General features: G+C 32.7%; 3 protein-coding genes across 3 annotated transcripts; 2 read left to right on the top strand and 1 right to left on the bottom strand.

Moving 5' to 3' along the window:
- Window positions 1-229: 229 nt before the first annotated feature.
- Window positions 230-1,603, top strand: LOC146533550 (uncharacterized). Its single transcript, XM_085195338.1, has 2 exons — window positions 230-236; window positions 486-1,603. Exons 1-2 carry the CDS (start codon window positions 230-232, stop codon window positions 1,463-1,465), a joined length of 987 nt encoding a protein of 328 aa, XP_085051464.1. The 3' UTR covers window positions 1,466-1,603.
- Window positions 1,604-2,457: 854 nt separating this feature from the next.
- On the top strand, window positions 2,458-4,470 carry LOC146533549 (uncharacterized). Its single transcript, XM_085195337.1, has 3 exons — window positions 2,458-2,494; window positions 2,539-2,685; window positions 2,987-4,470. The coding sequence occupies exons 1-3, from the start codon at window positions 2,458-2,460 to the stop codon at window positions 4,333-4,335; spliced, it is 1,533 nt and encodes a 510-aa protein (XP_085051463.1). The 3' UTR covers window positions 4,336-4,470.
- A 436-nt stretch (window positions 4,471-4,906) lies between these two features.
- On the bottom strand, window positions 4,907-17,020 carry LOC146533548 (GMP reductase 1-like). Its single transcript, XM_085194833.1, has 8 exons — window positions 16,816-17,020; window positions 10,213-10,332; window positions 8,927-9,017; window positions 8,365-8,531; window positions 7,744-7,809; window positions 7,497-7,619; window positions 7,060-7,276; window positions 4,907-6,908 (listed from the first exon to the last, which is right to left on the bottom strand). The coding sequence occupies exons 1-8, from the start codon at window positions 16,900-16,902 to the stop codon at window positions 6,739-6,741; spliced, it is 1,041 nt and encodes a 346-aa protein (XP_085050959.1). The 5' UTR covers window positions 16,903-17,020; the 3' UTR covers window positions 4,907-6,738.
- Between the last annotated feature and the right edge of the window lie 608 nt (window positions 17,021-17,628).

Raw genomic sequence — 17,628 nt, 5'->3', positions numbered from 1 at the left:
TTTGGTTAATAAAATTTTCAAAGAAATGAGAAAATCATCAATGAAAAAGTTATTCAATTTAAAAATTATGATATGACTTTCTATACTTTAGACGCACATACATACAAATAGCCAGCGTAAAATTTTATAAAATGTTGAATATTGTTGATTGAATTTACGGAAGGGAAAACATTCAATTTGTACCATGAGTGCTTTTATCATTTATTTATTTTTTTACATTGAAGTTATTATGGCAGGTACTTGTTTAATTTAATTTGTATTTTTCTATTTAAATAGTTGGCTCCCATATACTGTAGGGAGAGTTCGGTGCATTTATCGCTTTCCACCTGTAATCAAGGCACTTTGTTTGCAAGAGTGAGATAAAAAAAAATCTTTTCCCATGAATGGGGATCAAACCCACAACCGTCGCACTTGCGGTCAGATATTGTGCCTCTAATCCACGTTTCTTAACATCAATTATATATTTTTTATCAATTAAATTTTAGCTATTCCTTTATGGTTAAATAACGACTATAGCTTAAGATGTCAACCAAAGAAAATATATAGAAGTGAGCGTGGATATTGTACATGTACTGAAGACGGTGATTGGCCAAATTCATACTGTAGATCATACTTCGAACTTCAACAGTATGAAAAAGAATGTGATCCTAATGGGTATGTCTTAATAGATTGTAATATCTGTCGGTGTAGCTCTGATGGAAAGATAGACAAAAGTCAATGCACAAAACATGTATGTAGAAATAAATCTAAAATTATTCGAAGGTCTTATTCCTATAACACATGTCAACCTGGTATGTGGTACACGGTATCGCCATGCCGCGTGTGCTACTGTGTAGATAAAAATAAATTGTTATGTAATAATAATTTTGATAGTCCAAAAGTTCGAGTAGGCAAATACGATTTAAATATGTGTGGTGATAATTTACTAGACGATTTACTGGAGCTAATATCTAGTAATACGAAAAATACTAATTATAATGAAATAGAGGAGCAAAAAATTGCTAAAAAGACCGTAATGAAAGACAATATAAATAAAAAAACCAAGCCGAAAAAGGATAAGCGTATTAAGAAACACCCGACAAAAATAAATCATAATGATGCCAATTTAAAAATGATCGATTCAAGAACTAAATTTAATAAAAATGAAAATAATATCAATGAAGATACAGGTATAAATAATAATGTAAATATCAAAGATGAATCTCATAATCCAAATAATGCAGATATTTTTATTGGAACAGATGTTAAGTGGGGTGATGATGCTGAGGTGAACGGAACATCTAAAATAAAACTTAAAATACCAGACCTTTTAGGTAAATTCTTGAACCTTGTGATGAGAAAATCTATGGTTACTATTGATTCAGGAACTGACTGTACGCCAGGTGCTACCACCAAAGTAGACTGCAACACGTGCTTTTGTTTAATGAATCGAAATATAATATGTACAAAGAATATTTGTAATTAAATAATCTGATAAAAAATATTCCTTTTTTCACGCCATATCCTCACCCCGTTTCCACTTTCCGCCTAATTTCCGCCACGAAACTCAATGCCGAGTGGCAATCGAATCCACGACCGCCGCGTTAGCAGTTACTAAAGTAATTAATTTAAAAAAAAATACTGTATACGTTATGTAGCTGATAGATCTATTATAATATAGACGTCGGAGAAAAGCACAAGCATGTTTTGTTGCGGGTTTGATTCCCCCTTGAGGAGATGATATGTATATTTCCATTTCTTCACTCTAGTGTCGAGGCAAAGCGTGAAAGTATTTAGTACATGTAAAGAAATTCATTCAATATTATTTATTTCGGATTTGGCTATGTAGTTTGCGTATATGAGCCATTCTTGTTGTGGTCGTTGTTTCATCCGTCAACTCATAGTGTCTCGTGTTTAGGCGCAAAGCCAAGACCAATGGGTCCTAACACTAGATTCCCCTCCCAATCTTTCCTTTATTTTAAATTTATATAGTAGATCTACGAAAAATGTTCGATTACTTTAATTAACTTTAGAGTTAATTCGAACAAATTGCTAATTACCATTTTATTACTATTGGCAAAGTATACTGCTCTATCAGCAATTAAAAAAATAAAAAATTTGCTGCAGTATTTCGTTCTTTACTGCCTTAGCTTTATAGTTTAACTATGTTATGAGATATGAGGCATGAAATTCAAAATTAAAATTATAGAAGTACGTACATGATGTTAATGTTTATAATTTTATTATGTCTTTTAAATCAAATTTTAACATACAGGCATGAAAAGCGTAAGTTTTCAAAAAAATATTTTCATCATTTAGTGATATGGTGTTTTTAATAATATTTTTTAGCTTCAGGCTGTCTCCCATGTTTAAGAGGGAGATGAGTGTAAGGGACGGACAATGGAGGAACTCAACGTCACGCTTTGTCTTCTTAGCCATGGAATGACTTATCATTAAGTTTCCTAAATCATTCGGTAGATGCAGAAGAATCGAGAAGATGATAATGACGATGATGGTCATCGCGATATATGATTTCATCATTTATTATTCTTCTTTTAGCAATCGCTGAAAAGATATGGGATGAGCCATGCCAGAGTAAATCAGTTGTATTAAATGATTGCAACTGGTGTTACTGTGATCCAAATCAACGATATAAGTGTAAAGCTCGAGTATGTGAAGAGATAGACATGTTCGGTCATTTTAAAGGCAAGTTTACAGTCATTTTAATAGAACTTATAATCTATAATATTATTAAAAGTCATTCACTTTTAATCACACAAATGCTATTTATTATTATGCACGTATATTGTTTTTTTTCGAATATGGCAACAGTACGGTGTTGGGTTACGCAGTTAAGCGTATATATACTGAAAAGAAAGATGATTTTTTTCCGTTTATTTTGTTTTTTTCCTATGGCGTTTCAAGCTTGCCAGTTGAGCACTAATCATTTCATTAATGACGTTGTATGACGAACAGGAAACAGGTTGAGAATATTTTTTTTTTATAGATGCAATTCGTGACATTGATGTCGGAATGGAGGGCCATGGCTCTTGGCGATCAACACGGTCATCTTGCACACCAGCCGTTCACTATCAACGAGGAAACACTCTGTGTGTTTGTGATCAAGATGGCAATTGGCCCAACGCAGCTTGCAGAGACCTATTCAGAGTTCTTCACCCTGTAGAAGTGACTGGACTGTCAAACCTTACTGATACATATAAATGTGAACCAACTAAGCTTTATCTTGTCGGTTGTAATGTATGCTTTTGCCCCTCTCAATCTGTTTTGGATCCTGCCTTATGCACTAATAAAGAATGTGATGAAAAAGATCCTGCACTACAAGTGAAGGATGGCCCTGCACTAGTTACTCAAATTCCAGCTTCGAATAATGGTGACAATCTAGAAATCTATGCATCTTGTAATTCAAAATCTAAATATAAATTGGGTTGTATGGATTGTGAATGTCTTACAAATAATAGGTTACTATGTTTCAAAAGTACTGATAATCAATTAACAGTTAATTCTCATATAAAAAACAGTAAAACAAAAGAAAGGGTACGCCCAAATAAAAACAAAAAGAAACCAAAGCCAGAATTACGGTCGTTATGTGATGACAAAAAAACTAATGATTTATTTTTTGTTCGTTGTAATTCGTGTTACTGTGATTCAAGTAAAAACATATATTGTACGTCTAGAAAGTGCATCACAAGAAGGTTTGTTGTCAAAGATCATTTTAAAGTGAAGCACACGAAGTTAAAGCTGGTTAAAGCGCCTGCTCACGCTCTGAACTGCTTACCAGGAACTAAATTCAAGAAGGATTGCAACACTTGTCTATGTGTTAAAAACAATCGAGGTAAAATAGTAATTGATTGTACTTTAAAACAGTGCTTCTCTACAAACATACTTTATGAGGCTCTGAAATTAGAATGCATGGACGGGACAGCTTACGAAGTGGACTGTATGCTTTGTCTATGTTATGTTAAAAGTGGTGTAAAACGTGAGATGTGCGAAGTAAGCACAAATTGCTTCGACGTCACTGAAGGTGGTGAAAAACATCTCAAAGGAGTTCTGGTGAAGTCACTTGATAGCGTGCACGGTTATTGTGAACCACTTCACAGGTACAGGAATAATTGCAATCAATGTCGCTGCTTGACTGATGGGAAGACGCTGATGTGCACATCCAAAATTTGTGCTAAACGATCTTCGTCTAGTATATCTATTGATCTTGTCCCGGTGAACATGAAGACGAATGAAATCTGCCCAAAAGGATATTCATACAAATTAGATTGTAACGTATGTTTCTGTCTCTCAAATGGCAACGCTATTTGTACAACCACAAAATGTTCCAATAAATAATTACAATTTTTATCTTTTATTCTCCATACAATACTTTTTTAATAATTATGTTCCCGTTTCACGTAATTTTTTGACGTGATATCATCTGATCGATGATGATCGATGAATGCCGGCACCACGAACAGAAAAATATGACTCATTACCACGTTCCGCCAAAGCCGAGTATGTAAACGAGAGCGCGGAACGAGATAGAGTTCGGTTAATAGATACAAAAGTGTGCAATTTGATCAATATTTTCTTATGACGGAAAATAGGGAACGGAGTGTCTTAACACTAGGTTCCTATGTGATCTGCCGCTGTTATATGCGGGGTACAGCGTGAAGCTGATTCATGTGCCTCTAAAAGTTATGAATTGTATTTATCTTAATGTCCAGAATTATATTCCTTCTACCTCCTTGGGTTTTTAGTTTAGAGTTCTTAGAGTTGTCGTAACAGTTAAGAGCAATGAGAATTGTTTTCTGTCCTAACACTATATTCCCTCTGCCTACCTATAGCAGGTACCTACGTAGGATTGCGCTAAACTAAATTTGATTCTCAAGGTTTTTCTTCCATAAATAAAAATATTTCAAAGTAAATCATAAATGGTTTATTTTCACACACGTCTTTTTTCAGATAATATCTTATCAATTATTATTATACTAAAGATAATTACACTTAATTGTGCTTGAAGAATAAAATTATAAAACAAAAGATAAGTGTAAATATATTGTAACAAACAATATTTCTAAACAACAGAAAGTTGACATAAAAATTTAAGATAAATAACAAATAATAAGATTTTTTTTTTTTATTTCAATAAAGCTAGCTAAATTACCTAATTTAGATGAAAACCATACTTAGGCCGCCATTTTGTCATTGTTTTATTTTTATAATTGAATTCTTTAACAATAAATTTTAATTAAAAATAATAATTTATATTATTGTTTGTATGATAGAAAAATACAATGCAAGTCTATATTTTAGTATAAATTAAACATGTACCTATTTATGTATTCGTTACTTTCCACATTTCGTTGTTTGAATGAAATGTTGAAAGATTAAATAGTTACATATGAAAACCGTCAGAAGCCGCAACATTTTTTAATTATAACCATTATATGCAATAGGTTATTTTTAATTTAAAAATAATAATATTTTTGTGCTATTAATAGTAAGAGTGCGTCATTTTAACTAGTATTCACGTGTCGTTCTTCGTTCTCAACAGAGTAAAAATTATTTAAGCAACATTTATTAGCAATACAAGCTTTTTTCTATAGTAAATTATTTATTTTTTTATTTGTGACAATTATTAATCAACATGGCGTCTATTTCTATTTAATAAAGGTAGGTATTTTTTCTTTTTATAATTAGGATTAATAAAATAGATAAAATTACATATTTATTTATTTATAATTTACTTTGTTCAATATTTCAAGTTTAAAAGGACTAAGAATTTTGATTCAAAGCAGTCTTATCGGCTGGCTTAAGTTAGTTTTAAAATTTTTAAAATATTTTAAGTTTTACTATTCTTTCCAAATATCACAACATCAAAAAGATTCGATATTTATTCGAAATCATTAACGACCAACCATTAATTTTGAAAAAGCATTTTTTGTTTAAATTTTCTATCTAATCTTTTATTTTTAAGTGAAACATCATAAGCTTAATTGAAGAATTAACAAATTTCAATATATTTAAGCCATTAGCATATTTTTTTTACGTTTTGAAATAGAAGAAAACATCTATATATTTTTTGTATATTCTTATCTATATATTCTTTTCGAGTAGTCCTTCATAATAACTAAGTTCAAGGCGGCCAGGCCTCGGCGACCATACCGTAAGATGGAAAACGTAAGATTTAACAATGTTAACAATTTAAGCCACCCACAATTCTTCTATCAAATCTTCTATTTTAAAACTTGTCGGTACCAGGTTACCATAACTTAGGAGAAGACTAACAAGAGAAGAATATAATTAATGCCACGATTGATATTTTAACAATTTTGATTAAAGCCGGAAAGTAGTTTAAAAAATATCATCTATCTAGTCTTCTTTCTATATTTCAAAAATCACGGTATAGTACGCCCGAAAAGTCGTGGCCGCCCTGAACTTACCTGTAGTACGTAGATTTTTCTACTTTTGATTATTTTTATGCCAAGGGAACAATGCAAAGAAATTTAGGATTAGAAAACCTAACTCAGAGTGGCCACAGCTCATTGTCCGTAGTGTAACTTTTTATTTTAAGTCAGCTAGTAATTAAAAAAAATAAATCTATCTAGTCTTATATAGTACGTTCGATGAGTAATGACCGCCTTGAAGTTGGAATATTTCCTAAAATCAAATCAGCGCAGCTAACTTCAGAGCGGCCATGACTCATCGATCGTACCGTATAATTCCAACATCACGATAACAGGGCATCATAACTTAGGAGAAGACATCGTTAACTTGTCTACAGCATCTAATGAAGGTGGCCCGTCGCGGTAGTTCCCTCAGTCTCGCCGCCCCCACGTAAGTGCAGGCGGATCTGAGACCGCCTAGAATGTCTTTCACTGTTACATCTACGTCACCTCGATATTGAACTTCTACTGTTTTACCTGGAAAGAAGGATTTAGTTTTATTAATTTTAGTCAATTGAAATTTTAATTTGAATTTGTATGGATGTTTATATTACTCCAAAAATCGAAAACTAAATGCTTTTAGAAAATCTATAAAATCAAACTTATGTATATATCATACACAACCTACCTTCAGAAGACCGATACTCAGCCATGCCACCAGAATGCTTCAACATGGCGGTGGACGAGGACATGCCGTAGAACAGCTTGACCTGCTTCCCGTCGGGCTTGGTGACGACCTCGCCCCCGCACTGGTCGTGCCCCGCGAACATGCCGCCCGCCATCACGAAGTCAGCGCCCGCACCGAACGCCTTCGCCACGTCGCCGGGACACGTGCAGCCTCCGTCCTGGTGATGATAAAATGTTTATATATCGACAGTCCCTACGTATACTCGAAGATATCAAAAGAGAGAGTTTAGAGGAGAACGGAATAAAATAAAAAAGTCAACAGAGCGTGAAAATGAAAATATTAAATATTTTATTCCCCCAATTGGGAATCAAACCCACAAACGCCGCGTTTAGAGTCGGCCTCTAAACAGTGTAAAATAAAAATAAATATAAAAGTACCGATATAATATGTCCTTTTAATCCATGAGCGGCGTCCGCGCACTCTATAACGGCGGATAACTGTGGGTACCCTACGCCGGTCTTTATACGCGTCGTGCACACTGAACCAGGGCCGATACCCACCTGAAATTTGGGAAAAATAGCAATGTAAATAAATATATACAATTTTGGTTAAAAAAATTCCCGCGGGTCAAGGACCTAACTTAATAATAAAGTTTTAACATTAATGTAATCTTTAGAAATTAACCTTTATAATGTCTGCCCCAGACAGTATTAGCTCTTCTACCATTTCTCCGGTCACGACATTCCCCGCCTGGAACACGAATAAAATATTAAAGAAATTTTGCTTGAAACATAGCTGAAAGTAACTTTTAATATGAATAATCTTTAACGTTTTGGCTTACAATTTAGTTTGTTAGGAAATTATCAAAGAAATATGAAAATATTATGTTTCGAAGTTCGATCAATAAAAACTTTATTGTTTGTACCTTGAAAGCTTTGTAGCAGCGTATCGCGTTTATGTTCAATCGTTCAACATAAAATGACTTAGGTATAAAAACAGATTATTTAATAATGCAGAAAGAAATAATGCAAATAAAATGATTATATAACAACATATTTTTTATCAGCTTCACGCATTCTCCCATAGAATTTCCCCTGGATATAGCCACGCGTGAATTTAACATTAAGACACACTACTCTCTCTCGAGATATAGTGTTTAATGGCGGAACTCTACTCAGAGCAAGTGAATAATAATAACTTTTTTAATGCTAACACTAGTCATTACCGTCTATGAAAAAAAAAATATTACACTTACCAAAGAAATAAAATCAAAAACTTAATTATATTAAAAAGAAAATAACTTACAATAATAGTATGACTAGGGAACGCAGCTCGAACTTTCCTCACATATTCCACAAAATGCTGTGAATATCCGTTTGCAACGTCCAAACAAACGAATTTCAGATCTTTCACGTTATTTAGAATTTCTGAGAGACGATCGAAATCCGCTTCTGCAGTTCCCGAACTTGCCGCTACAATATAAAGTAAGCGAATATTTATTTAAAGCATTTTTAAATAATTTTATTTTAATGACATATTTATGACATATTATTCATACCTATTCATGGCAACAATACGAATATATGTACATTATAAACTCATTTAATTTAACATTAATTACAACTAATTTAGCCTCCCTTTGCTTCCTGGCTTCGCCCCCGTGGTCAAATGGAAATAACTAAAGATTGTGTATGACAGGTTCTATGTGCCTTATAGTGCTACCCTGGACTCCCAAAGGCCACCACCACATTTCTCTGCGCTGTCTAACAGTGTAAAATTCACAACTCTCAATCTCAATCTAGGGCCACGACTGGTCAACCGAACTATATATAAATATTTTCATTACGTAAAAACAAAAACATCATACCCATTTGTTCTAGACATCCCGGATTTTCTTCAGCGAATTTTTTCCAGTCGTCCAATGAGTAATATTTGTGTATGCAGGTGAAGAGACCGTGCTGAAAAGAAATTTTTCCTTAAAGACGACGTATACGACCTTTTTATATTTTCCTTTTGTTTCAAATATATTCTAAAGAATAAAGTATTGGCGCAGCAGCACGTATGGCTGTAAATGCGAAGGTTGCGGATTTGATTCCCACTCGTTTTAAATAATTATTTTTATCGCCTCCCTCTGGCAAGAAGAGTATCCATTCAACAAGCAATGAAAATGTAGGTAACGAAGTTTCTTAACGCTGGACATAGCATGTAGCTAAAAAATCATATAGGTAAAACAATTAAATCAGGCACACTCTGTATCCCGCACACAGCAGGATAGGCAGAGGAAACCTAGTGTTAAGACACTCCGTTCCCTACTTTTCGGTGAATTCTGGAGGCATTCATGGTTTGTGGCGAAACTCAACGCCGCGCTTTGCCTCGACAGCATAACGAAGAAATGAAAATATTAAATATCATTTCCTCGAGTGGGGTTAGAATTCACAACCATTTGCGTAAAAATTGTGCAAAATAGAAGTAGGTATGAGTGAAACGAATGACGTAAAACAACCAAATTTTAAATTTCAACATAACATACAAAATGCGATAAACTTTTTAAAATAAATCACTAAATAATGTATGTACTAGACAAAAAGGATATATAGCATCATTATTTACATTATGATCTCAATATTTTTAAATAAAGCTTACAATGTTTATACTTGTTCGCTAGACTGTTTATTATGGCGATAGCAAATACTTTGTAAGAAGTGATAGACTTATTTAGTTTATCACTTCTTAGAAAGGTGGTTGCGGTAGATTATTGCTAACAAAAAAACTATTTTATCGAGTATACAAAATGAGCTAAGCAAAAAATTGATACTGTCTTGACTTAATCGCATTCTTGACTATCTTGACTAATTCACAATTAAATAATTGCAAACTAACCTAGCGTTAAGACACTACGTTCCCATTAAAACACTTCTGTTTCCAACTTTCCGCCGAATTCTGGGGGCATTGCGTGTTGAATAATGAAACTCAAAGCAATTGGTCCAGAGCGAAAAAATAAATGGACATATAATATTTTAGAAATCTTAACTTAAAGCTCACAGCTCAGACCACTAGCCAACAGTAAAACAGTTTTTTATCATTAGTATGAAATAACGCTTTAGAAAGGTTAAAAATGATTGAATCTTCTTTAAGCATTTGGTTCACATTTACCTTTGACAATTCCTTCGCCATTTCAAACGTGCCAACGGTGTCCATGTTGCTCGCCATTACGGGGACTCCCCGATACGTCTGACCTGAATTGCGGAACGTAATCTCGCGGTACAGGTCTACCTACAAAGAGTAAAAGACAAAATGTTAAAAAGAATATATATAAATTATGAATTTACATCAAAACTAAAAATATTTTTATTTTATTTTTCTTTTTTTTCATTTCCTGCCTTAAATTTTTCCTTATCTATTATAATATAAAAAACATATTATGTACACCATATATAATTATTAACAAAGACAAAGTAGAATGCGATTCTATCTAATAAGTTTAAAATTGTCATATTAACAAGCGCCTAGTAGGAATTTTTGGCAGCATCCGACAACTATTTGCGTACCCATCACCTCGTGTTCTATTGAATGAAAATGTGTACGTTTTGAAAGCGTTGAGAAATTGCTTCACCGCCGCGTCGTCGTGCGGATTGTAGGTTTGATTCTCACTCAGAGAATTTATTTATTTTCATTTCCTCGCTCTCACGCAGTGTTAACTTCCGCCACTTCATTAGCCATTTCTTGCTTAGAATCAAGTAGCTGATGATACAAATGCAAATTCAAAATATTCTGTATTCCAATAGAACTTTACAAGCACTTATGAATCGAATGAACATCGAGATACCAGTGGCGCAAAAAGCAGTTCTGACGAGGAGACTTGGCAAGAATGACAAGAACAGTTGGATTTACGACATAAAGGTCACAATTTTATTGTTTCATAACAGAGAATAAGAAAAAAAGCATAGACTATTAATATTCTCGTAGTGTAATTAAAATTTATAACCGTGGTACACAGTCGAGTACGTCCCTTGTGAATTACGACAGCGCCTATTATCAGTACTAAGTTGATTTAAATGATGATAATATATCTTTATTATATTCTTTAATGCACGAAATACACATAAAAAATTAAATCCGCTTCACGTTGTAACCCGCACATAGCAGGGTAGGTAGATCAAACCTAGTGCTAAGACACTCCATTCCCGATATTCCGGCGAATTTTTTGTCTCGGTAAAGCGAAGAAATGAAAATATCAACAAATAATAATTCATTCCCCCGAGTGGGGATCGAACCCACAACCGTCGCGTTACAGTTACACTCTTGCACCCCTGCGCTACGAAGACCTCAAGTACAATAAAAAATATGGTTTACAATGGTGGACTTATCTTAGAAGTCTCTTCCAATTAAGAATAATATATATATATATACATAATTAATATATATTAGGATATAAAGTCAATAAAAATAAAAGCAGATCGTAAAAAAATCTTTGAAATTGCTAAGGTCATGCAAATCCTGGCAAATAAACGATAAACGCAATTCTATGTATTGTCTTTGTAAAGTTTGATTGCTTTTCATTTTGTGTAACCAGTTACAGATTATTGCAGCACGCCACCAATAAAAAGTTGTTATTGAGATTTCTAATTTTGCAAAACACGAAAAGATACAATATATCTATCTATGTATATATATATATCTATGATTCGACCTTGTCTTTTATTAGGCACTAATAAAATTATGAAAACATTTATGTTGTATTATGAAAATAATAAAATTACAATCGTGTTCAAAGAAACTTGAAGGTTCTGGTAGACGAATTGCGCCAAAGTTTTATTAAAACACAAAAAAAAAATTACAAAAAGTTTTATCAAATTCGTCGTGTAGTTTTTACGTGAGAAGTGAAAAAAACAAGCAAATAGATAAGCTGACAGACAATTATTAATTAAATATATGTTTTATTCTTCTGTTATTATCTTATCTATATATATAAAATCGAAAGGTCACTCACTCATCACGAAATCTCAGAAACTACATGTGCTAGGAATCTCAAATTTTGCATAGGAGTCACTTATAGGACGGAGGTGCTCGCTAAGACGGGAATTTGCAATATTCGACTTCTAAGGGATTGTTTTTGGGGTCGAAAGTTTGTATGAAACTTCGTTACTACAAATGCTAGGAGTCTCAAATTTTGCATAGACGTCACTAGGACGTAGTCATGGATACAGAAATTAATAATAACATAGTTCACGCGGGTGTAACCGCGAGCGGGCCGCTAGTAAAGTATATATATCCCTACAATTATTTATCTATTTTGTAAGTTTACGTTCAATGCACAGGATTGACAGATTCAGATACAAGTTAATCCCGGCAGAAATTTTTACAAGACAAGATTTATTTCTCTAAATGAGAATAGAGATATTTATCACTAAATTTTGCGAAATAAACTTAGAACTACTTTCATTTATTTAATATTTTTATGTTATAACTAAATTTTCTTTTATTCATGCTATATTTTCCCGACTAAATAGACGGTGCAGCTGACTGGGCTGTTTGCCAGAACGTCATATTTCCCGAAACAATGTCGGTTATCAAGGGTGAGCCCACATTGGGCTGAATCGATAATGTAAAACACGAATTATTTTAAATTTGGACTTTCTATCTATACTTTTCGCAAAATAACATTAAATCAAGGTTTTTTCCTATTTAAGTATTTAACCTAAAGTCCTAATAAGGGTGAAAGTCATTATTATTTTTAAATTGATATTATTTAACCAGTATTTACTACTTGTATATGGACTACAGCAAAGCTTACGAAAATTCGGGATTCCAAATATGTATAATGGTGGTTATATAGTTTTATTTAAAATTCTTGCCATTATAAAGTGTAGGTTCTACGAAAGCCTATAAATGTCTTATTGTTGAGAAGATTATATGTCTTAAGCTGGTAAGTTGTAATATTACAATACTATCAACTACTTAACGCCTAAAAGAATAAATAAAAGCGCGCCGATCAGTATTATTACCGTATCCATTTCAATATAAGGTAAAATTCATTTAAATAAATATTAATCATATTAAAAATTTTGGTGGATTCGATATCCACTCTGGGGAAGGATAGATTCCCACTCGGAATAATATTTATTATTTTCATTTTCTCGCTCCGGTAACGAGGCAAAGCGCGGCGTTAAGTTCCGCCACTCTACACACAATACCTCAAGTATTCGGTGGAAAGTGGATTACTTAATGGTTAGCTTTCCAGGTTCCCTCTGCCTACCCCGCTGCGTACGGGATACAGCGTGAAGCGCAAAACAGCGTTGGTTTCGTTATAAGTAACACACCAAAAGCGTATAATAGAGAATAAGTCGATAGAGTTCTCTTGTCCCGAATGACCATGAGTCATTTTGAATATATCTAAACTATCTTACAGCTATGAGTCATATGTCAACAGTAATAAAACTCGTGGCATATGAGGCGCGATATCGCGTGGCTTTTAGATCCTAATTAGCTTTATTCTATGTCAGCTAAATCCAATGAAGATCGTAGTACCGCAATGAAATGACTTGTCATTGGGAATCGAATCCACAATCGTCATGATTCGATTCCCGCTCATTAGAATGATTATGTTTAAATGACTTCCTTGCTCTGGTGATCAAAGCGTGGTATTGAGTTTTACCCAACATCTGCGCCCCTGCGCCACGAATGGCCTCTAAATATTTATTTTTGGTTGATAATATCGATAATATTGATTTGAGTTTTGTTTTGTTTTTCTTTTCGGTAATTCGGTATTGCAATATAAATAATTTTCCTTGTTTAAGTTAATTTATTATTTATTGTTCATTTTAATTACTTAGGCATTTTTTTTTAATTAAAAATTTCCATAATTTACGTTTACTTGTTGTTTTATATTTATTTTAATTAGTTAGGAATTTAATTTTTAATATTAAGAAGTTCCTTTAGTTACTTTAACTTATTTTGTTTATTCATTTCAGTTACTCAGGTGTTTAGTCTAATATAAAGAAATTAATTTACCACTTACTATTTTTTATCGATTTTCTTATTAATCCTATTGAAAATAATTTCATAAATATATTAAATAAATATTAGTATAGTTCAAGCGGGCGAAGCCGCGGACGGGTCGCCAGTATAAAATAATATCTTAATAGCCTCACGTTATGCCAATATTAGGTTCAATGATAGCTCATGTCAATTTAGAGAGCCGACACAACACCCACACTGATTAACAGATATTACCAGTATTATCTGGATTGCTGTTAGATGGGCGACGTCATGGTAATCGATGCACGTGAATCACTCACGCTATCATAATATGAAATGAGATAAAAGATAGAACAATATTTATAAATTAGATAATTAGATCCGTAGCATTAAAGGAAATGAAAAACTTACTTTCATTCGAATTCAATGAATTATTATTTCTTAATATTATTGCCTTGGTGCCAGCAACAAGCCCGGCGTTGAGTTACGCCTCTCAACTCACTGCCTACCGTCCCGTTTGCGGAATATATCGTGAAGATAATCATATCATATAGAAATCATAACCAATATGTTGCTGGTAGAAGTAAATATCACAACACCTGTATCGTTATAATACCGTTAAAATATATTTAATTTTAATTGCTTTATTATGTTTTTTTCTGTTATTTTTAATATGGGAACTTAATTGAATTATATATTATTTTATAAGAATTATAATGATTTTAAAATTTATATTCTATTTATTAAACTAAAAAAAATACGAAACTTATAAATCTAGAATACATTTACTAATGATCTTGTGAAGATAATCTTTGCTAATAATCAGAGATTTTTATCAAACTACTCGACCTACCCAACGTATACAACAAAGTAAAATGTAGAGCAAAGTTGAAGGCAATGGAAAATATACGACAAACTAAAAATGCTATTTCAGGCGATTGAGGTCGTAGTGGCTCAGTGGGTCATCCGACTGCAAACGAGTCGGCTTTGAGTTCGATTCCCGCTCCGGGGAGGGAATATATTTTATTTTTTTTTATTTTCTTGCTCTAGCAGACAAACGCGACGGTGAGTTCCGCCATATGATGTCTGGAAAATGCGCCAGAAAGTGAGGAATAGAGTGTCTCAGCGCTAGGTTTTTTCCCTATTATGCAGGCAAACGCGTAAAGCTACTTTGGCTATTTCAATAACTTTCCAAAAACCTTGGCTATAAAAAAGATAAATTTTAAATACAAGTCACAATTACAAATATTATCTTTACAATTATATAAAAACTAACTTTGCCTATGTTTCCGATTTTCTCTTAACATATTTACTCTTAACCAACGACCTTCATACTAACTGAGAGTTTAAATGATTATATAAGTGATTTTTCGAACATTAGGCTAATGCTTAACCTTACTGGCTTTTACAGTGGGGTTAACAAGACAACGGATAGGGAGCGAAGATAGATACTCTATCTATGAGAAATCGTAATTGAAGGAAGGAGTAAGTTAGGGCAGTTAAGGAAGGAAGAAGTTAGGCCTCCGCCCGTCAAACAGGCTGTACAGTACAGTAAAATTGATATTTTACAGACATTGGAAATAACAATTAATGTTATCACTAATATATTATTTCATATACTTGCGTATTTATTTAATATTCATATGCATTATTCATGCATATAATATGCATTTGCAGTCATTTTTAAATTAACTTAAATTGATACTAATACACGTTACGTACGTAGATAACAATGGCAATTTCTACGTTGATTATTAAAATAGAGAATATAATATCTTTATATACAGAGGCCAGTCGTTGCGTAGATTGTGGGTTCGATTCTTACTCGATGAATTGAAATATTTAATATTTTCATTCATTTTACTAGTTCTGGTAACGAGCCAATGCGCGGCATTGAGTTTTGCCACTCTACGCGCAATACCTCCAGAATCCTTCGACGGAAAGTAAGGAACGGAAGTGTCTTAATGGGAACAAAGTATTTTAACACTAGGATTCCTGGGATTCCTAGGATAGCTCTTCCTACTCTACTATATGCGAGACACACCTTACAGCTAAAAAAACATTTAACATAAACTAAATAGTAAACAGATAAGTGACAAAAATAATTTCAATTACATACATTTTATATTTTTCGCATAAATTTATGATATTGTATGTTCAGTGACCTCTGATTATCAGAGGAGAGAAATGAAAATAATTACTTCCCTCGAGTGGAGATCGAACCCCTGGCGTTAGCAGTCAGACGCTGTGCCACTGAGCTACGAGGATTAGAATTATCATAATTTAACGTGTTAAAAAGTATTTAGTCATAAATCTTAAGAGATTAATGTTTTATTAATCTCTTAAGATTTATGTTATATCACTTGTATTCAAGAATGTTATAAATTTTTAATACACTTTTTTAATTTTTTTTAAACATTGCATAGGCATTTTTATGATAAAATAATTAGCAATTTCTTTTACTTCATTGAAATTTATTATTTTAAATACAACTACAACAACTTATTCAATATCTATATAAACAAAGAATATTTTATTAATATTTCTTCAAAAAAGAATATATTTTATTATATTACAAACACAGTCTACACTGCAGTGAATATTATATTTATCTTAGCACTCGATAAAGAACCTCAAATGAATTACTCGTGCACTTTTTAAATGTTAACTAAAAAGAACCTTGAGAGAACATCTTAAGGCCTAAAATTAGCAACACGTTACATTTTGCACCTTGATCTTTCAGCAATTTCATTGAAGACATTAAAAGTCTAGACTTACATCGTTCCTGCTTTTTAGTGTGCTTCGTTTCGGCCTTAACAGTACGTCCTTAAAATCTAATTTAACTTCATTTATAATGTTAGGCATTATCACAGTCACTCAGTTGTGTGGTTAGTGTGAAAATTAAATAATTATATCTACGAAAGACGATGCGTCTTCCCGCGCGCCGTATGACGTATCGACTCTACTCTACTGTTCACTTTGTATACGGATTGCCAGAATGTTGGCTTACGCTCCTTAGTTTTATGAAATATTTATTATACACTCAACAAGGAAAAATAAATATTTCATATAATATACATTATATATAAGCCGATGTGGTAGATCAGGTCGTCGGGCAGGAGCACAAGAGTGTGTCTGTAAACGCGACGGTTGTGAGTTGAAATATCACTAATTTCCATAATAAGTAAATGTCATTTATGGTAATATAAATACACACCGGTAATATATACATCTTACTGATAATTATTATATTATTATTTAAGTATTTTATATAAAAATAATTTTTATAATATACAGACTTCATTATATATATAAACTAATTTTATTACTACTTGCAAAATTGCATAAAAGTTTTAATTAAGCAAAATAAGACAACAATTTTCCCGTAAATCCAAGCAATTCTCGCAATCTGGCAACACCATTATTACCGTAACGTGACACTGGCGTCACAAATGCGCACAGAAATACTCGCTTCAGCTGTTAGGTGAAGGTTATTAGAAAACTAACAATTTCACTTTCAAAATACAAAAGCTTCACTGAAAAAACAACAAATATTACAAAAATAGGTTATATTATTGATATAATAGTATC

Source organism: Heliconius melpomene, chromosome 12 (genome assembly GCF_056956725.1).
Source record: "Heliconius melpomene rosina isolate 202511_hmr_F chromosome 12, ASM5695672v1, whole genome shotgun sequence".
Classification (NCBI taxonomy): Eukaryota; Metazoa; Arthropoda; class Insecta; order Lepidoptera; family Nymphalidae; genus Heliconius; species Heliconius melpomene.
This window is presented reverse-complemented; position numbering and strand designations above follow the sequence as displayed.